The sequence below is a fragment of the Pocillopora verrucosa genome, chromosome 14 (assembly GCF_036669915.1).
Source record: "Pocillopora verrucosa isolate sample1 chromosome 14, ASM3666991v2, whole genome shotgun sequence".
NCBI lineage: Eukaryota > Metazoa > Cnidaria > Anthozoa > Scleractinia > Pocilloporidae > Pocillopora > Pocillopora verrucosa.
The window spans coordinates 21,034,778-21,057,714 of NC_089325.1; the positions used below are offsets into that span (position 1 = coordinate 21,034,778).

Consider the following 22,937-nt stretch of genomic DNA (forward strand, 5'->3'; position numbering starts at 1 on the left):
GTATTTAGTGGTTATGATTACTCAGTAAGTAATCATGCATGTTTATAAATTTGAGTATTCTTGTTACCTATTTGTTGGATAACATAAGGATTTTATGGGAAGAAGTTGTTAACCTTTTAACTGCCACGAGTGACCCAGACAGAATTTCTCCCTACAATATTAATACAATATCAACCAGATAAGTGAAGAGACCAAAGAAGAATATCAATTTTGGGTTAATTAGTTGATCAATACTAAATTCTCTGACCTAACATCATAAGAATTGTATGGTTGATAGTAAGGAGAATTAAAAATTCAATCTGGGAGTTAAAGGGTTAATCACTTCTAGGAGTCAAAGGGTGAAAAAATGAATGCAAGTTTTTAAACTAGTTTGTTGTTTAATTATGTTAATGTTTGTTATTCATTAAGTATTTAGTGGTTATAATTACTCACTAAGTAATCATGCATGTTTATAAATTTTGATCAAAGAAAAATATAAATTATTGTTGTTGTGCTGTATCACATTCAACAGATGTAGGGCAGTTGTTAATTAAAAGTTAACTCTCAATCTTTTGAAACTGTTTCTTAATTGTCCCCTCAAGCTGCTACACAATTCCTTGTAGATAGCTTATGCAAATTGGGTATTGGATCAAGATGACAATTTCTACCTGATAAACATGAGTATTCTCATTACCTATTTGTTGGATAATGTAAGGATATTCTGGGGAGAAGTTTCATGTTTATCCCTTCTAGGGGTTAGAGGGTTAAAAAATTAATGCAAGTGTTTAAAATAGTTTGTATTCTAATTATGTTCATGTTTTTTTATCCATTAAGTATTTAGTGGTTATGATTAATCAGCTGGTAATCATGCGTATTTATCAATTATGAATTTTAATAAATTTGCAAATAACATGTGCACTTTACAATGGCATGTTGAAAGTTATCTTTAAATATGTGGTAGAAAGGGAACGTCAAAGGAGGAGAGCATTTTGTTAGACACTAACATACACCTGTTTCAACAATAAAATGAATGTCCCATCCCTTACCATATCTCTTTTAAATATTCTGGATTATTCTCATATTAACGGGGAAGGGGCTGAGGGGAAGAGAGGTTAAGACCCAAAAAAGTTGCGTCATCATCTGGTCACGAAGTTTCGTAATTTTCGGTAGTTTAGCAGCCACGAAATAAGAAAGAATAGAGAACCCATTTATGGGCGATACACAAGTGTAAGAAAGCGTTCTTAGCTAGTTCCTGCATTACAATGAGCTCGATAACGGTGTCGTAAGAAAACTGATACCGAATAGTTAACATTTCAATTTTTACATTCGCCTGCTTCCCGAGATTTTTTTATAGTGGCAGCGAACTCAAATTTTTGCTTAAGTCCGTTAATCCCAAACTTCATTAACCAGTCGCGTCTTTGAGCTTCTGCAATAGAGTGTAGATGCGCTGCTCCTTGGATACCAGCCTCTCGGTCACTCCTCCGTGGAACAAGACACGACCCACTCTAGCGATTGGACTCTTTAAAACTTTAGAAAACCCCCCTTTTTTTTCGTCTCACTCAAATTTTTGCTTAAGTCCGTTAATCACTTAAGTAACTTGTAAAAATGAACAATGTGAATCTTACGTGTAAATCTGGTGGTTAGAGTTTAACATTAAAAATTTGGTTGTTGCAAGCTTTAATTCAATGTTTAATGTAAAAATTTTAGATCTAGATGTCTAAAAAGCTGGTGATTGCAAGCTTAAGGACTAGGACCGCAAGAACCGTTCCAGGTGCTCACTTCTTAATCTGCGTTTAAAACCTAGATTGAGTAACAAAGTTTAAAAGAATCGTCCAACTGGTTGCATGAGGAAACCATTCAATAATTAATTGTTCTCTGTCCAAATGCTGTTTTAAACTTAAGAAAAAACATGAGACAGGAAAAACTTAATATTTTTTTAAATTTTTCTCTTCACCATAGTTTTTAATATTATCTCTTCCCCTTATATCGAGCATGATCTGCACTTCCCCCTCCTCCCTCCCCCTGCCAGAAAAATCTATATCGAGCTCGGTTGCCCAGGAACAAATATTATTCAGCTCGGTCGGACACGAGCTCGATTTGATTCGAGCGCGATTACCAAATCGAACTCGATTTGATTCGAGCTCGATTACAAAGATTGTGACTCGAGCTCGGGTAGGCTTTCGAGCTCGAGTCACTTATATCGAGCTCGGTTGCTCAGGATCCTTCTAGTCGAGTTGTGACTCGAGCTCGGATAGGCTTTCGAGCTCGAGTCACCTATTTCGAGCTCGGTTGCCCAGAAACAAATATTGATCCCAGCTTTTTTTGGTGAATTTCATGATACGTGATTACATTTACTTTGATTGCATTGATGAGTAAGGTCGTACCACAGGTTGTGCAATGGCTGGTTTTTACACAATTGTTTCTTTCGTTGTCTGGTCAAGTAAGACTATATAAACATTTTTGGTTCAATAAAAGGGGACTCTTTCGATAATTGCCAGGAGCATCCACTATTTGTCATCCCTGAAACTGCAAAGGTGTTGCCTAAAATTTAATATTTACATCTGAATGATAACTCTTAGATGCCAGCTTGCGACTCTGCTTAGACAGATACACTATACCAACTAAGACCATTCCTAGCAAGGTTAACAGCCAATTTGTCTCACTGTTATAACCCCAATAGCAAGCAGGCAGTGGAAGAAGCAAGGATCAAGTATAAAGGGGTACACTTCTCTCAAACAGTATATGCTACTGATATCCATCAAACGTCCAATGAAAAGGTGGAGTAGAGCTGATAGTTACTCTGGATGCTAAGATAACTTTGACATTGACACAGGTATCATGATACCATTGTGGAGAAGGGTCTTTTTAACCTGTCGTTAGTCGCCTCTGCCCTGGAATCAGGGGAAAGTGGTAAAACGACCAAATACCTCAAAAAAACTTCTCATTAAAGTGATGCTAAACTGTGGAGCTCACTTTCTTTACACATTTGACTATGCTTATCTTTACTTCCATTTAAAACAAGATACAGTCTTCTCATTTTGGTGTAGTGTTTTATATGACACCTAGCAAAATTAGAGTAGATATTGCAGATTAGATTATCACTTAATGTATTTTAATACTTTTGATGTACTTCTTAAGATACAGTTATTTAGATTTTACTTGTTTTCATTTTTCTTTTAAATACAGCCTTAATGTCTTATTTTAGGCCACTTCCACTCAGTAATGAATATGCCTACACCTGGAACTGAGAAATCTTTCCACAGCAACCTGGCGACAAATGGCAAAAGACAGGCTACTTATTACACAATGGTCGTGTCACCTTGTGGAAGCTAAGCCAAGGACGTAAACAATGTAAGCTTCAAAACCACATGGAAATGACTTTTCTAGAATATCAGGCATTGTTATCGCCATGCTAAAGCCTGAATCTAAGACTAATTAAGGATGAGTTACTGCAGAAGTGCTTACATGGCAAGAAACAGGATCAAAACAGATCTATGAATGGGATGGTGTGGCTGAGAAATTCAAAAGAAATTAACATTGGAAGTGATACATTTCAATATTGGTGCAGTTGCTGTTGTTAAGCTTTTCCAAGCGCTAGACATCCCTCTTTGCAAATATACTGAAGAGGGTTACAGACTTCAAGATCTGCTTAGTGCAGATGTAGTGCAACATAAAAGCAAGTACCAAGAGGAGATGAAAAGTGATCAGAGGCCACAGAAGTTAGTTCATGGTAGTTCATGCAGCGAGGTTGCTTTACAGACAATGTTTCTTTGTTTAATCAACCTAATATTACAGATAAACAGTTCTTTGAAGTTGATAGCAACTTGGGGCATATGCTATACTTCACTCCTCAATGGTCTCCCAAACACTTCAGAAAATGGGCAAATGTAGTGTCTTAGCACACAGAGCAGCTATTCCAGAAGTATCACCAAGAACTAACTACAGTGAAAATAGAGGGGTGAGAGGTAAGGCATGTTGAGCTGAGGAAACTTTCAGAGAACAGCTTATGTCAGTGCAAAGCAAGTGAAGATGATTCAAAGTTGGATTGCATATGAACTGATAGTTTCCTCAATAACCAAGGGAGGGAAGTATGACAATATTACAAACAAAAGAGGTGATGCAAAACCTAGAGAAATCACCTTCAGACACACCTCTGACTATGAAAGAAGTTGAAATACTATTTTCCCTTTCAATAGACATTATCATATACAACTTCTACAAGTATGCTAGAGACCATTTCTAGTACCTATCAACTCACAAAAAATCTCAGCTTAGGTCTGGACAGGACAGATTTTTGGACAACTGGTTGTTCCAGAAGAGCCTAAACACTTGCAAGAAGGAGAAGGAATGTTTTGCGTCTTATGCAAGCAACACAAAATGTTCACAGTTTACGAGATGATCCAGCAACACAAAGATCCCATTGAGTCTGAAATACAGGGACAAGTCTCTATATTTTGTTAACAAAAATTGTGAACTCTACATTACATTAAAAAAAGTGCAGGAAAAGAAACTCCACAGAAATGACCTCATGTTTAAGGCATATAGTGCAGCATACTGGCTTGTTAAAGAGAAAGTCTGAAATCCAAATTTCTCATCATTGGCTAATCTGCAAACATATTTTGGTTTTCATGAGATGAAGAATTTCCAGTACTCACCACAGAGTTCCATTGGGGTAATATTTTTGGTAATTAGGAGCTCTTTTGATGACAACTTGTTGGGGAAGGTATAGACAGCAAATCGCTTTGGTCTCCTAACTGCTGAGGTCACAGATGTATCTTTTCTGGAAACAAAACAGAGAACATTGAAACACATTCATTGCGGATTGAAAAGTTCTGAAAAACTACACAGAGCCAATGCAAAAACCACCTTAACCCTCCTCACAACTCAAAGAAAACACGCTCTGTGTAAAGGTGAAAGACTGTAGCTCTCTGGTTTCTAATAGTGCAACACTGATAACTGGTCACTTTAGTGGCATGGCTAGTCATCGAAAGAAAATAAATCCACTGTCACCTCACTGCACTGTTTGTACCACAAGCTTGCATCAAAGTACAACAACAGCTTTCATCAAAAATTGGCAATGGGTAGGCTTTGTCAGATGACAAGTTTTGTGGCAAGAGGCAACATCAGAGGGTCCATTTAGGTAGCATGTGTACAGGACAACTAGATTCTGCTATTAAGGTTCTCTGCCACTTCTTGAACTTTCCATTTCAATGAGGTAATAACAAGAAAAGGAATGGTCGTAAAAAATTATGAGAAATGACCAAAATTAAATTTAACTTTTTTTGGTCCACCATTCCTTACCAACACCTTTTGAAAGATTTAGACGCCCTCAGAGCATGAAAACAATACAGCAGCCAACAGTAACACTATGACCACCATTGTCACCATCAAAATTTCACAATAGCTAAAAGGGAAGAGATGAGAAGCAGAGGCCATTTAAAGTATTAACAGTTTGTTACTTGCACTCAAGTTTCATCTTCTCAGTTACTAATTTATTTGAAATATATCTCTAGCAAAACAACTGTGAAATTTCTTCAACAACAGTTACACAAAGCTAATTATTGAAAGGAAAAATTCTGACAGATTAAAGTAATACTTTCTGAGTTTTGTCAAGAGAGGCTTGTGTTGCTGATTTTAAAACATGTACAAACAACTACAGTTACTAATTTAACATCAGACTACAGAACAATTAAGGAAAGTAACAAAAATGTATTGCTGCACGGTCTAGCAAGTTTAAAATATAAATACCTCCAACATCATGAATGCATCCGATCTAAAGTATCTGTGCATCTCTACTGATGCAGTCTGTCACACAACAGTCTATTGACATGTTGCTAGGTGGATGTATCTATTTACCACTCAGTTTTATCTCATTTGACCTTTCCAAATTTTTTCACAATATAAAGAGAGAGGAAAACATAAAGCTAACATAAACTAGGTTTTATAGAATAAAAAAAGGCCATATGAACCACCACCACAAGCTCAGCCTGTTAAAAGGAATACATTATCCATGACCCATGCTCGATTTTTTTCGACATGGTTGTCAGTATGGTGAACTGCCTCAATTTGGGAAGAAAATTTGGACAGGATCAGATGCACTACAAAAGTGCGAGTAATCATCAATTCCAACCTCACCCTAAATAATATACAAACAACTGACTACAGAATTGCATTTCTCAGCCAAAAACGAGAAATGCATTGAGTTGTTGGATTGCCAGAGGAGAGAAAGCCTATGGTTCAGCCATATTCCTCAGATGGAAACTCACAGATGGCAGTTATTCCTGCATATTGCACATGGTTAAAGCATTTGTTGCCCCTTCAAAGAAAAAGTCAATACCATGCTTGGAGTTGACGGGGTGCTTCTCAATTGCAAGATTATACAGTACATGTAAAGAAGCACTAGAATTTGCTGAGATCAGCAATTGCAAGAAAGAGTTCTGGATTGATTCTCAGACCATGTTAACCCGGCGTAAAACCTCTCCAAGACTGTTTGTTTTGGTAAGAGTAGCTGAAATCCAGTAAAAACAATGGGCTCTGAAGCGTGTAAATACATCAGATATGATCATAATCCTGATGAGAGGAACTCAGCTAGAAAAGTTGAAGACCTGGTATGAAGGTCCTCCATTCCTGAAATGCCTAAAAGCAGAATCACCCAAGTTTAAAGAGAATCCCAAGGGATGTGGTGAAGAATTGTCAGAGGAAATGAAGCCGCTCAACAACTTCAAAGCTGTGAACACCCTAAAACAAGTAGATTGCTCAGCTACATCAATGGAGTCAAAAGGAAACCATATTTTGGAATATTTGATGAAATCTTGTTTGACGTTCGCCAAGGCAAGGAAAACTTTGGCCTGCGTTCTACGATTCACCAACAACACAAGGTTGAAAATAAAAAAAGAGACACCATTTTACAGAAGAATTGAGAGAATCTAAACTGTGGTTATTCAAATGGAGTTAACAGACAATCAAGGTATATACTGTAGACAAGAAGCTGATTCCAGCATCAGATAAACAAGGTGTTTTATGTGCATATGGGAGACTAGAGAACATCGGATCATTACCAGATGAGATGCACAATTCCATTATCCTTCCAAGGTCATTAATTAATACTCTTGAAAAAACTTTACAAAAAGCAAACAAAATGCAGTTACAAAAGTCTCATCGATGAATCAAGCAAGCGTTTCGGATCGTGGGTGTGCAAAATATGGCCAAACAAGTAACTGGTAAATGTCTGACCTGCAGGAAGTTGCTAAGTCACATGATGAGTCAGATTCTGAGACTGAACATTGCAGCAGGTCTCCCAGTGTTCAGCAACACAGCAATTGACATGTTTGGACCTTTGCAAATAAGAATCAACAGAAAAACACTGAAGGAAGCACAAGTAATCATATTTCCATGCAAGAGTGGTCCATTCAGAGCTTGTAACAGACAGAAGCTCATATACGTTTCTCATGGCTTTTCAGAGATTTGCCTCACTCAGAGGATATCCCAGTAACTGTTGATTGGATCAAGGTACAAACTTTGTTGGCGTACAAAGTTATTTGAACAAAACTTTGCAAGGCTGAGACATTCCCAAACTTTTCCACAAGCTAGCCATCAGAACAGAGTGATAGAAAGTCTCATCAAATCAGGAAGACAAGCCTTAGATGCTTCATCAAAGAATCAAACGTTTACAGAGGAACAGGGAAGAATATATCTGGCAGAAATGACCTATTTGATCAATGGGTGTCCTCTCTGTCCTAGCTCTGTCTAGATCCGGGAAAATCTGCCTGTCACGACAAATGACCTCTCAATTGAACACCACTTTCAGCCTCCTTTGCTGGAGCCAGAACAGAGTGTTAGCCCAAAACACCTCACGAGAAGCATTGAGAAAGGAGTACAAAAGTTCTGGAGTTGTTGGACGAAATATTTTGCCCCAAATTTACTATTAAGGAATAGATGGTACAAGAAATGCAAAAACCTTTAAGAACAAGACTTGGTGTTGGAGATGGAATCCACCCCAAGGAGAACATGGAAGATGGGCTTAGTAATTCAGACATATCCTAGACAAGTTGGACTCACAAGGAAAGCCAGGATGTAGACTGCTACATCAGTTTATGACCTTCCAATTCACAAGCTCTGCCTAAATCGCAACCAAACAGGAACTAAATGTAGTATAAAAATTGAAATTTATTTGGTTGCTCAATCTATTCACAAGTACAAGTAAAGATTTGCTCAACAAATAATTTATTTATGCAAGGACTGTGAATAATCCCGATAGGATTCAGAAACATTAAAATATGCTCCTTGGTGTGTAACGGGGTTAATTGTGTAATCAATGCGAACATTACCAGGAGAAGAGCGAACCAGAATTCTTGACTTTTTGTCAACATAAAATGCAAACTTTAAACTCTTCTGTTTCCTGTGCTGACACCTGGTCTTCTAATTCTTTACCTTCGACCATGATTTGGAATCAATAGTTAAACAACTTTTATATTGCCATACAAAATATATAATAATAGTAATAATAGAATAAGTAAAGGCTATGGTTTAGTAAAGATATCTCTATAACTTGATTTAAAATATTATTGTGACAATTCTTTGTAACCTTACAGGTAGTGACTTATGTTGCTGTTTAGGGTTTCAAATAATTTCTAATGATTTCATTGCTCAGTCATTTGTCATATTTCTGAAGATGTCACCAATTTTGATTAGGACTTCTTTATAGAAGTCCTAAACAAAATTGGAGTAGTTAGTGTCCTTGCAGATTATAGGCTTCCCATGAAATTGACAGAAAGGGCTGTGAGAATTGTTTCCTTGAGTTTTAATTACTTTTCTCAACAGATAAATGGACAAATCAAGAAACCAAACTCTCACCAACAACTATTTAGGATGCATACAGATACATACTTAAATACTTGTTACTTTATTTATGACCAGTTTTCTTTTTCAGAGCGATTACAAGATGAGAGCGATAAAGGAACCTTACTTTCCATGGTGCAATAGCTGGTATCTCTTAATTGGCCTTGGTGATATACACCAACATCTAAGAACTGTTTATTGCAGGAGACAGTGAATTGACTATAGATGACATCAACCCATGTATCTTCCTTATGACTTTTGCCATGATAATATTAGGGCATCAATATCATTAAATTTACAGGCAACAAGCAAATTTTATTTTTAATAAAAGAGACAGCACCCTTTGTTTTACTGTTGCTGTATTACCTATTAACGATATATAGTCATGTATACATACCAATAGCAGTGATAATTCACGAAAGGTGACCGTGCAAAAAACATTTTGGGGCTACTGACAATAAATTTCAGGTTACTTAGTAAATAAAATCCTTTCTGTCTTGCTGGTATGTCAACTGATGATGTCAGCATCTGAGAGTGTCCAAAAAATGAATATTTGGCTGAGAATTAGTAAAGCTTCAGGGGGAAATGTGTCAGTAAAGAACATTAACAGCCCAAAATCAGTGACCCTGACTTTCTACACATTGACAAAGCTTTACAATGTAGACCTTTTCCTCCGAGCCATTTGTCTGCAAAACTGAACTATTTACCTTTAACACCATATTTAATTTAGGTAATGACCTGATTTTGAATGCAATTTGGTGTTAATAAGCATGAATAAAGACAGCAAAATTGCACAAGCCTGTAGGGCGAGTGCAATTTGTGGTCTTTGAAATAATTATGAGTGTTTGTTTACACTAAATTGCATTTGAAATTATGTTATTGAGTAAATTTTTTTAAAGACAACAAATGGGTAATTGCAAGTTGTAGTCTGTAAGATTTACAAGTGCTTATTTACACCAAATGCCGCTTGAAATCAACTCATTACCTATTAATAGTTTACGTGAAAAAAGGATCACAGAAAGTCAAGACAGCATAAATGTTAAAAATGTCAACCAAATTGTTTGACAGATGTGGTCCCAAATTGACAGACCCTGTTGAGGTCCATGGTAGGGATCCACATCCGTCAACTCTTCTACCTTATCATCCTCCATAGGCTTGTGTAACTGCACAGCAATTTTGTCCAACACTGCACAAGCACCCACAACCAAGCAAATATTTTCAGGTGCCATTATACCTTTTGCATACAGCACACAAAATCGCCTTTTCTATTGCCCGAATGTCTGCTCAATCACCACTCAATCAATCAATCACCACTCTGGCTTTTTTTTAACAATTAGAATACTTTAACAGCATATTAAAGGAGTGGCTCAAGAGACATGCCCCTCTTTAAAGAGTGCAAAATAAAGTCACTACGATAGCCACAGAATAAATTCAGGAATGAAGCCCACCAGACTAACTGTCAGAAACCAGTTGAAGGCAGGTGTTCGTCGGGCTCACGAGACCTTCACAAGGCAGGCGTTATCCTCTTATAACCCAAAAGAGGAATGGTGTATCATCCACCCCATACTGAAACCTAACCAGCAACCCTTACAGCAGGATCCTGATAAGTTAAACTCATTCTTTGCTTGTACTGCCAAAAGAACTTTACCTGTTAGTAGTGACTTACCTTCCTGTCTTGAAGAACTAATAGAATCTCTACCTGATGATAGCCCTGCTAATTTCAAACTCTGAGAATTGCTCCACGGCAAGGTCCTGCGTATGCTGTCAAATTCTTTAAAATGGTGGCGGAATCCATTCCTGACCCCCTCACAACTATTATCAACAACTGTATCAGGAAGTACAATTTTCCTGAGGCATGGAAAGATGCAAGGATCAGTCCAATTCCTAAAGTTGATCAACTGAAGTCTGAGGAACACTTTCATCCCATTTCAGTTATCCTCACACCATCAAAACTCTTTGAGAAACTTGTTTTGTTTCAGATGACCATTTTGTAAAATATAACTTATAACTAAGTTATCAATGCTTGGTTTCTCTAAGGCATATATGCACTGGTTGAATAGCTACTTGAGTGACCAGTCACATTTTGTACAGATCAATGATCGTATATCTGAATCAGTGAAAGTACGGTTTGGCATGCCACAAGGGTCGATCCTTGGCCCAATGTTATTTAACCTCTATGTTTCTGATCTGCAAGATCATCTCCCTTCCTCAATTGGTTCATTTCAATACGCTGATGGTACTACTATATACTCCAGCTGTCCAGCTCCTGAGCTACAAAGATGTGCACAAGAACTAAACTTCACACTAAACACTGTGAGATCCTGATCTAATGACTCCCATCTTGCACTTAACTTGAAAAAGAGAAAGATGATGTTTCTGTCCATTAGCCTCTAAAATAACATTTGTAAATAGTTTGTCAATTGCATATAGGGTTGTATTTCTATAACCAATCTCTGTTACATTTTTATACAATATCCTTTTATAGTCCAATATTATTGCTTTTTATATTGTAAAGTATATTATATAAAGTTTTTATATTGTTGGTCACTGGGAGTCTGGCAAGTAATGACGGACGCTCCCCATGTGGCTCCGCTTATTTCGTTTCTCCTGACGCTGTTTTTTGTCAACGTGTTGCTGAAAAGCTCAAGAGATGATATTATCTATCAGAGGCCTTCATTCGCAAATGGTCTTATCGTCCTGGCCGCTACATTCCCAAGAATAAGTCACCGAAAGTTCGTCATATATGGAAAATCGATGCTTCGCCATCGCTATTATACCAGAAAATATCTATTCATTCTTTTCCTTCTAATATCTAACGACATTCAACTGAACCCTGGGCCTCTCAATTCCTCGACTCTCAAATCATGCAGTCTAAATGCCCGTAGTATTGTCAACAAGAGAACTGAGCTGCAAGCTATGGTCGCTACGAAGGAAGTAGACATCATCGCTATAATCGAAACATGGCTGAACCCTGAAATAATGGATCAAGAAATCCTGTCATCTAATTATAATATCTACCGAAGAGATCGCCTAGGAAAAGTTGGTGGTGTTTTGTTAGCTCTAGGGGATAACATTTGTTGTTATAGACGTTTTGACCTCGAAACGGACTGTGAAATCCTTTGGTGTGAAGTTCATTTCAATCCCTGCTCAACATACTTTATTGGAGAATACTACCGCTCTCCCAGCAGCGACATGGCCTACCTAACTAAACTGATCCAATCGCTAGAAAAATTTTCACCATCATGTTATATCCTTTTTCTTGGGAATTTTAATTTACCCAATGTTAACTGGAACCTTGTAGCTCCATGGCAGCCGGACATTATCAGCGATTTCTTCTGCGACTCTGTTATTAATCGTTTTGGCCTCTCACAACCTGTGAATAAACCTACCAGAGGAGATACTTTATTGGATTTAATCTAAACCAACACTCCTGCTCATTTGGCTAATGTTGAGATAGACTGTGGCCTTCGAAATTCAGATCATAACGTTGTTTGTTCCGACCGTTCTGTCTTTATTTCCCGTCCAAATCAAGCTCCAAAGATCGTTTACGATTACAAAAATGCAAATTGGGAAGGTTTTCGCTCTGATCTTTCTAATGCCCCATGGGGCCATGTATTCTTTAATAGATAATTACTGAGGTTCGCAGCATTATACCCAATGATGCTGCGAACCTCAGTAATTAACTATTATAATTATTGACCCTCATAAAATCCTATTGTTCTCTCTCTGCATTACATCGACAATTTCAGTCGCCCCTTCATATTGATGTTTAGGTACACCAACAATGCAACTGGCAAGCATTGTCCAGTAATAATACAAATTGCATAATCCTTTTTCATTCCCCAATTCAGCCATTGTTAACTACTTGCAAAGATGATATAATCATTTACTCTCATGAAATCCTACTATTTTCTCTCTCCAACAATGCAATTAGCACGTATTGTCTAGTAGTTATACAAATTACATAACCCTTTTCATTTCCCGGAATTTAGTCATTGTTAAATCCTTGTAAAGATTATGTAACTTTCCACATCTTTCAGGTGTGTGATTGAATTTCATGCAAACGTAATTTGCATTGTATATTAACGCAATGCACTTGGTTATTTGAGTTGTTTGTTGGAAGGCAAAGAGTTGCTACTGTTTTGAAGCTTGATGGAGGATTCTGCCATTTTCATAACGCAGAGCCAGAGGTCGGAAAATGCCGCTGCCGTTGAAGGTAATTACGCTTTAACTTTTTGGGGGTCATTTTTAAACGACTAAGAAAAGTTTTCCTTGTATTTTGTTATTGTTTATAGAAGAGCAAAGATTCAGAAAACCAATTACGTCTGTTGAGTGTGAAAAATTTGAAGAAAGTTGGGTGTCAGACTCAAGTCGTCGAAAATGGGCGTGGGTGCTGAAAGTCTTTGATCAGTGGATGGTTGAGAGAAATAAAGCCGTAAATGAAATGAGTTATAGTGGTGAACCGTTGATAAACGAGAATCTAGATGAAATGTCTGAAGAGCAGCTGGATTTTGTCTTGGCTCGATTTATTGCCGAAGTTAGAAAAGAAGATGGACAAGAATATCCAGGAAAGACTTTATATGAAATGATAAGTAGTATTCAAACGTTTTTACGTGTGAAATGTAAGAGAAATGTAACTTTGATTGACAAAACAGGTTGTAAATTTAGAAGTTTGAATTCAGCTTTGAATTTTCAAATGAAAGAAAAAGCTGGGCAAGGAATAGGCTTAGTTGTCAACAAGGCTAATCTTATTACGGAGGAACAAGAAAACTATTTGTGGGAAAACGGGTTTTTAGGGAGCGACAACGCAGAGCTGCTTTGCCACACTTTGGTCTGGGTTTTTGGCATTCAGTTTGCTCTAAGGGCTGGGCAGGAACTCAGGAATTTGAGATTTAAAAACTCACAGTTATCGCTACAAAGTGACGAATCGGGTAATGAATTCTTACAGTATATGGAGGATATCAGTAAAACTAATAATGGCGGTTTGAGCCATTTGCGTATCAAAAGGAAAGTTGTTCGGGCATATAAGAACTTAACCAATGTAGAGCGTTGCCCAGTTGAGCTGTATAAGAAATACGTATCTCACGTGCCGAAAGAAATCAGTGACAACGCATTCTATTTGCGGGCTTTGCCAAAGCCAAAAGGGGACGTATGGTATTCTAATAAAGCTATGGGGAGGGAAACGTTAGGGAACGTAGTTAAGAATATTATGCGAAGAGCAGGTTTTGAGGGGCACTTTACAAATCATTCCCTTCGACGAAGTTGCGCCACACGATTGTACGAAGGTGGTGTGCCAGAACAAGTTATTGTAGAAACCACTGGTCACCGATCATGTGATGGGGTTAGGGAGTATAAGTGTGCCTCATCAACATTTAAAAGGAAAGCAAGTGAAATCTTGCAGGGAGCGACTCCTAAGAGGGCAGAAATAGACGTCAAGGAAAAAAATGAAAAACTGTTTAACAATGATGTTGAGCAAAAATATGATGGACAAAGGGAAGAAACAGGGTTACAGGGGTTAAGCAAAAAGGTTTTAGACGAAAACCAGAGCGAAGATTATAATCAGTCAGTTGTAATTAGTACTCACAGTACGAAAATTTTTATTTCTTACAAGTGAGAAAGACTGTCATTGTCAGATGTGCCCTAAATAAACTGTAAAATGTTTTCGTCTGTACGTCTCCTGGAATGGTACTTCTCATGGTGTATTCATTTACTTTTTAACTTCAGATCTTCATCATAAATTATGCGCGGACATTCGCGAATTTTCAAAAACTACTGAGTGGAAAAGTAACGAAGTAAATACCACAGTCATGCAGAAATATTAAAAATATTGCTGGAAGCAGGCTGCATTATTAAAAATATTGCAGTGCAGCCAGCCCACTGCAATATAGAACGTTTTAGCGCGTTTAGGATTACCCCTGATAATTTCCCTGCTACCAAAAAGGACCGCCACCGTTTTCCTCAGACAGTTGGACTTGACTGAATATGAATACTTTCTCAGGCTGAAATCGCCGATATAATGCTGAGAGAGAACAATAGGATTTTATGAGGGTCAGTAATTATTAGAGAATAATGTTGATCAAATGTGGACTAAATGGAAAGAATTGTTCTTTGCTGCTGTTAATAAAAACATCAATACACATCATTTGAAAAGAAAAAATGTTTCTTGGTTAACATCTGCAATTCTTCGCCTTTTTCACAAACGGAAACGCTTATGGAAAAAAGCTAAATCATCTCAACTTCAATCTGACTGGGAAAAATATAAGCAGTGTAGAAACAAGGTCAAATCTGAAATAAACAAGAGCTAATGGCACCATGTTCAGTCTCTTCAAAACAGTAACAATCCTAAACGTTTCTGGACTTTCATAAAATCTAAGACGAAATCACGATCTATTCCACCTGAAGTATCCCTGGAGAACCAAAAGGCTTCAAACAGCTTCGATAAAGCACAGCTATTCAACAACTTCTTCTCATGGGTTTTTATAGAGAGTCCTGGTATTCCTGAGAAGTTACGTGACGATCTTCAACCTTTTACTGGTCAAGTTATCTCAAGTCTACTTTGCTCTAAATCTGAGGTTGAGAAATTGCTCATTGGTTTAAACGTTACAAAAGCTCATGGTCCGGATGGGATCAAACGTCTATCACTGCCCAGGAGAGTCTAGATAAAGTCACTGATTGGTGTGGCTCGTGGCTTTTAGGAACAAATGCTGACAAATGCGAGTCCATGAAGCTCACCAGGGCTAGAACTCCCTCTCCGTGCAACTATACTATTAATAGCAAGCTACTTACCCAAGTACCTACACACAAACATATTGGGGTAGTTCTTTCCAGTGATTTATCTTGGAAACCCCACGTAGTGTCTGTTGTTGCAAGATCGAACAGATTATTGGGCTTACTCAAGCGGACATTTGAATCTCACTCTAAGGCTCTATTTACTGGTTATAGATCCATGATCCGTCCAATACTCGAGTACGCTTGTCAAGCGTGGTATCCTCGCCAAGCATATCTGATTGAAAAACTTGAATGCGTGCAAAGGAACGTTACAAGATGGATCATTGGTAAAGACACTCCGTATGAAGACCGACTGAAATCCTTGAAACTAGCGACACTAGTTCAGCGCAGAGAGTTTCTTAGTTTGGTTCACCTTTTTAAGTTCATTAAAGGACACTCTTCTGTAAACACTAATAATTACATATCCTTCAGTAACAGGCAATCAAGAAAAAGTCATCAGTGTAAACTATTTAAACCATTTTGCCGTACAGACATCTTTAAGTACTCTTTTTGGCACAGACATATCGACACATGAAACAGTTTACCGTCATCAGTAGTTGAACTTGACTCAATTAATGCTTTTAAGAAAGCTCTTAAATCTACATTTTTTAACTAGGCCTATAGCTAAAAATTAAATTATTCGATGTACTATACATTATTTAATTATAATTTTAAACAAAATTGTTATCTTATATATGTCTTCTTTGTTTAGATTTTATATTTATATATATATATGCCTCTATGTAAAATGTTTCAGTATGTATATGTATATTGCATAGTATTAAATTTTTATATCTGGGGTATAGTTTACAATGAGGGTTAAGTTCCTCCCTTCTATAACCCTTTTTTAATAATAATATGTTATATGTTATTATTTAAATAAAGTTGCTATATATAATTTTATTGTAGATTTCACACTTTTTTATTTGCAGTTTTCCATTTTTATATTGTAGTTCTTAACAGGTAAAGAGCCATAAGGTGGATAAACTGTTAACAAACCATTATTATTATAATTTGTGTGTGTGTGCACTATTGTAAGCTTCTTGGAATGGAGTTCTTGTTGTAGTGAATGGTGTCCTTAGGAATGGGCTGCAGGCATACCCACTGCCTCAAAGAAGAACACCATCATCGAGAGAGCGATGGTTGTTTTACAATTAACTGCAAATGTTACTGGTCCAGAATACGTGGCTATCATGAGTACTTCCTGGCCAGCAGGAAAAAACATTGGTAAATATGCCTTCAAATTAAACAATATTTTTGTTGAGGTTAGAGCTTAGTCCTCCTTAAATGTTTTGGTTTGTGTATGAATTTTATCTCAAATGTCTAAAATTTTGTTTTCTTTAGGAAGTCTTGGTACTCAAATTTGAAAGTGCCTGACAAGTCTTGTCCAGGAATGACTCCCACAGGAGAGAGAGTTACCCCGCAGCAGTCGGGAAGACTTAGCTGGCCCCCCAAGAGCTTTAGCTGACTATGTACTGTCTTAACAACCTAAGAAACTGTGTAACAGTTGAACTTTGGCCTGATGCCTACTGGGCCACTTTCACTTACAGAGTGCAAAACGTTTAGTTACTGGAGTAAAAGTCTAAGCACCTGTTTAGGTACACCAGGATTCCTGTTTACTTTCTCTTGGACCTTTTAGTAGTTTGATTGTTTTTTTGTTTCTTTTTTGAAAAAGAAAGAGATTGTGGTACTGGCAACTAGATTCGGGACCTTCTGATTGTGTGGAGGAGAGCAGAATACAGTATGGCAGTTTGTATTGACTTTGTATCCATTACTTTGTGTAACATATACATATAGCTATCAATCAATAATCATGTACAAGGGGAGTAAAAATCCTTTAAACAACACCAGACAGTCACCCAACTACACCAAAGCACTGTGTGTCTAGGAAACTATTTAGAGTCCATCGACAAATTATCAACTTAAATCTACTTCAAATCCCATTTCTGGTCAATATCCCCAGAAATGTTAGAGACTGATTTTACGCACACCTTTATTTTCCTAAACATTTTTACACCTCCATGCAATCCCCTAGAACTTGTGAAAAATTAGTTGGACCTCTGTGTGTAGGATAAGGGATTCCACATCTGGATTCAGTGAAACCTCAGAGAGATGTAAGGAAAAAAGGACAAGCACAAAAAAAGTTAGCAATCTTTAAAAAAAATTCTCAACTTAGCACAATAAGCAAAGTTACGAGGATCTCCATGTAGTACCCTTGGAAAATGTTGAAATATTCTACCACATGATCAACCCTTGATCTTCTTTAGGCCAACACCTACCTCAGCAGAGTTAACAATTTCAGTAGCAGAAATGAAAAAATTGTAATCTGGATAAGTGCACCTGACCAGGAGAGTCCAAATTGTGTTTGGATCCCAAACATATGCAAGTTCTGCAAGCCTTGTTCCATCCCCAATTTCATGCTTCACTGGCTCCCCCAACCATCTTTCAACTCATCAGGAAGCAAGTGGTCAGGTTGCTTCTAATGGCCAGTCATTTTCTGGCTCATTTCTGGAGAGGAGCACCAGTTCTTTTACTTCATCTGATAGGCCCAAGAAGTAGTATGGGATTGTTCCTGAATTACCACAATGAGGTCAAGGTTCATCTCTTGATTGCCTCAACCCATAGTGACTTAAACGGGCTTTACCAAAACAAATCCGGTAATGTTTTGGTTCAGAAAAATCCAGTTCTTTCAGTAAAGTTTGTACATCACACCACTTTTTGGCTAGTGAGCAGCACCATCCTTATTTCCACTTCTATGCAAATGTTTACACCATTGTGGAAGTTGTTTGAAATGATTTATGGAGCATCCCATTTTCTGTTTCATATCCACTGAGCGAGGTATCCTGTACAAACTTCTTTACATTCTCTTCCTCATTGTTACCAACAGAGTCTGCTTCAACATCTCTTAGCTCTGACTCTATATAATCCTTACCATCTGAACCTAAATCACAGCCACTATTGTAGTCAGTGAGAAATATTGTCGGAATCATTGCCCGTGCGATCGGCACTAGCACAAAGACTACTAGGGCATGCAAACTATCTGCAAGAGTCCACAAAAGAAAGATCACATTCAAGTTGAAATTCATGCTCTTCATATTCCACAGAAAGAGTAGATTTTAGAATATTCTTATTTTCCTTAGGTTTTCTCCTGAAAGTAGCTAAGTTAGAACAGTTTTTGATGTCATCAGGAAGGAGGTTCCAGGATAATGCAGCTCTGTGCTCGAGGGAAGATCTGCCTACTTCAGTTCTTGGCTATGAATCTTGACACTTAAGGGCTTTGCAAAGTGATAGGTAGTCTCAGGTTTAACTATTGAGTAATTAAGGGATTCGACACTGTTTCCATAATAGATATTATTTGTGGTAACTGTAATGTTCATGATAGGTCAGTGGTTATTTAGTTAAGTGATTCGGACATTTGTTTTTCTTTAAGAGATATATAACAAGATCACATGTGGTAACCAAGTTTTGTGTTTACAGAAATTAAAGCTGTTTTGTGGAGTAGTTCTTGCCTGTTTTCTGCCGTGGACATTATAGTAACTAAAAGTCTTTTGATGTAAAATGAAGTTATAAAATTTCCAGTGTAGAGCATTCATGATATCATCACAATGGATATCATGGGGTAGATTGTAAATAATTCTGTTTGCTAGTAAATGAACTCGATCAATATCATCTATTAATACTGAAAAACAAAACCCCTAAATTACAATGAGGTACAAAACACTAGGGATAATTGTTTTGTAATAAACAGTTTCAAAGATTGGTTTCCGTAAAAACTTTATCTGTTTTAAAACTGCCACTTTCTTGCTGGACGACCTAAAAACATTCACAATATGCTCTTAGCATGCCCATGAAAGCTTGTTGTCGATTGTTAACCCAAGACATTTAGATGATAGTTTTTACTGAATGGTACCATTACTGTATTTCCAGTGTGACGAGGGGTCAATAAAGTTCTGATTCAAAGTCCTCAGTGCTTCAGACTTCAATTTGTGGGCTATTAATCTGTCAGACTGACACGAATGTTTACAAGCCTCTCCCATCACCTATTGTGCAAGACACTGCCCGAAAAGTAAACAAACTGGTTAATAAACTACACTACTTGGGACACATCAACCAAAAGACTCACAATTAGCCTAAAACAACCACGTATACCAGAATTTTACATATCCAAACTCAGCAGGGTACCACCTCTAAATCCTCGTGATGCTTTTTTAGGTGGCCGAACAGCGGTGATGTCCCTATACCGTGTTTCTGAAAACACTTTGGAGGAAGAAATCCCCTACGTGAATGTGATTTCAGAGTGCTCCTGGGTCAATTACTAAGGGACCTATCCTATTGGTCACTCAACCATCATCTACAACCTTGAGGATCAAGATCTCTCTTCATACAATGGTAGCATGTCTGTTGATATTTTGCCACCACCTGGTCTGTTTAATCCCATTCTGCCAATTTGTCATAAGGGGAAACTCACCTTTCTATTGTGTAGATCATGCGTGAAGGAGAAGTCAGCCAAACCCCTTTCACCATCGAGGGGTACACTGTGTACACTCCAAGGAGATGCGTATGTTACATGGTACATGGTGTACTCCTGAGATCATGAAGATGCTGAACATGAGGTATCATATGCTCAAAATACATCAAGTCCATCACTTTCCTGAGCAGCAGAGAAAATGTGGCCTTTTTGCCTCCTATTTCAATATCGGGCTCCTAATTAAACAGGAGTCAAGTGGCTGGCCCTCCTGGGTTACAGTAGTGGCCACAGAACCTGACCCAATGGTCCTTTGACAGAAGCAGGGGGAGTACCTGGAACGTTATCTGGAGAAAGGAGGGGTGTATTTGTTTTTCTATCTAAGGAAAAATGCGTGAAACAAAATGTTTAGTGAATGTTTTGTTTACTTGTGCAGGTATGGATTTGGAAAGAGGCCAAATATCCAAGAACCCAGGGCCAAAGACTACCACAAAATTAATGTTGAACAGTTTTTGGGGGAAGTTCAGAGAATCACTAAACAAGACCAAAGTCAGCCAAATGACTGAAGCCTTTGAACTGTTGAGCATTATCGCAAACCTCCTGAAAGATGTACGGGGATACAGATTCTATCTGTAGACATGATAGAGGTTATAAGTAGAAGAAGAGAAGTTATAAAACCACCCCTGAAGACGCGGACAAGGGTCGACGCACTAACATCTATGCGGCTGCCTTCAAGACCTGGCAGGCACGCCTAGAGCTGCACAAATCACTAGAAGTACCAGGAGACCGAGTCCTCTATTATGACATAGACTCCATGATATATTCATGTAAACCTGGTCAATCTGAGATCCCTCTGGAAGATTATTTGGGTGACATGATCAACGAGCTTGGTGATAACAATTATATCACGAAGTTTGTGTCAGGCAGAGCAAAAAATTATGGGTACCACACTAAACATGGGAAAGTATGTTGCAAAGTCAGCAACACCAAAGTGAGAAAAGCCCAGTGACATTAGATGAATACATCAACAATCACTCTGTTCCCTGCTCCCGGCACTGATTCCTGCGTTGACGTTAACCTGTCATGCGATGAACTCTCTACAACTTCGCTTTGTACAGACAGCCCTGATGCTCTGAATGATCTTGTTAAATGTTATAATTCTACATTATCTGCGGCTCTTGATCGTCATGCTCCACTTGTCACTAAGTTTATCACAGTCAGGCCTTTGGTACCTTGGTTTAGTGAAGATATTAGGGATTCAAGGAGGGAAAGACGGAGAGCTGAAAGAAAACGGCGTCGATCTCGAAGTTTCAATGATTTGCTTGAATTTAAAAAGAAGAGGAACTTTACAACCTACCTGATGAATGAAGCCCGTCGTAAGTTTTACTCAGACTTTATTGTTGAAAATAACTCCAATCGAAGGAACCTATTCTCGGCAACAAAGAGGTTTCTAAATCAAGGTCATGAAGTACCTTTTCCACCAACTAGTGACAAGCTGGTTTTAGCCAATGAAATGGGTAGCTTCTTTTTTGAAAAGATTGACGCCATCCATGTCAAACTGGACAGACTAGCCGATTGTTTGCATGATTCTCATTTTTACTATGTGAAAACGCTACCAACTAGAACACTGGACAGCTTTATCCCTTTAACTGAAAGTGCTGTCAGTAAGTTGATTGGCTGCTCTCCGAAGAAAAGCTGTATGTTTGATCCGATGTCAACATCTATGGTAATCAGCTGTGCTGATGTGCTATTACCAGTCATTACTAAAATGATCAACCTGTCTCTTAATTTTGGAGAACTTGCGGATGATTGGAAATGTGGGCTTATTAATCCTATCTTGAAGAAACCTGGATTGGATTTGCTGTACAAAAATTACAGACCAGTTGGTAACTTACAATACGTATCCAAGTTGACTGAAAAAGTCGTTTTTAATCAAGTTTACGATCACATGGTTTCAAATGCTATTTTTCCTACGCTTCAATCTTCTTACAGGCAATTCCATAGCACTGAAACTACACTTATCAAGGTGATGAACGATATTTTGTTAAAGATGAACTCTCAACATGTCACTATGTTAATTTTATTGGATCTCAGTGCTGCCTTTGACACTGTTGATCATCGAATACTTTTAGAGAGGCTATCTGACGAGGTTGGCATACGTGGGACTGCTCTGAATTGGTTTAGATCGTACTTGTCTGATAGAAGGCAGCGCGTTTCTGTACATGGAGTTCTTTCTCGTCCTTTTGACTTGAACTGCGGGGTACCCCAAGGCTCATGTTTAGGGCCTTTGCTATTCATAATATATGCGTCCAAGCTGTTTAAGATCGTGGAACATTATCTTCCTGATGCTCACTGTTTCGCAGATGATACGCAGCTGTATCTGAGTTTTAAACCACTCGGCAACACTGCTCAAGCTGATGCTATACAAGCTATGGAAAAGTGCATTGACGCAGTGAGGAAATGGATGATTCAAGATCGGTTGATGATCAATGATGATAAAACGGAGTTTTTGTTAGTCGGCACACGACAACAGCTTGATAAATTAGATTCGTATTCCATAACTGTGGGCAATAATCGTATCAGTCCAAGCCCATGTGTTAGAAATCTTGGATCCTGGTTTGACAGCAACTTAAGCATGACTGATAATATAAACAAGGCTTGTAATGCGGCATTTTATCATTTACATAACTTGAGACGTATAAAGAAATACCTGTCGAGAGATTCTTTAATTACTTTGGCTCATGCTTTTATAACCAGCCGTCTTGACTATTGTAATGGTTTATTGTTTGGCTTACCAAATGTGCAGATCGCTAAATTACAGCGTGTACAAAATGCAGCAGCAAGACTTATTGTTGGCTTTGGAAAGTTTTCTAACATTACACCGGCG

At 37.9% G+C, this 22,937-nt stretch overlaps 1 protein-coding gene across 1 annotated transcript; it reads left to right on the forward strand.

Moving 5' to 3' along the window:
• Positions 1-13,402: 13,402 nt before the first annotated feature.
• Positions 13,403-14,431, forward strand: LOC131800270 (uncharacterized). Its single transcript, XM_066161849.1, has one exon. It carries the CDS (start codon positions 13,403-13,405, stop codon positions 14,429-14,431), a length of 1,029 nt encoding a protein of 342 aa, XP_066017946.1.
• The last annotated feature ends 8,506 nt before the right edge of the window (positions 14,432-22,937 follow it).

Coding starts and splice junctions, on each gene's coding strand:
- LOC131800270 (XM_066161849.1), top strand. CDS start 13,403: ATGATAAGTAGTATTCAAACGTTTTTACGTGTGAAATGTAAGAGAAAT.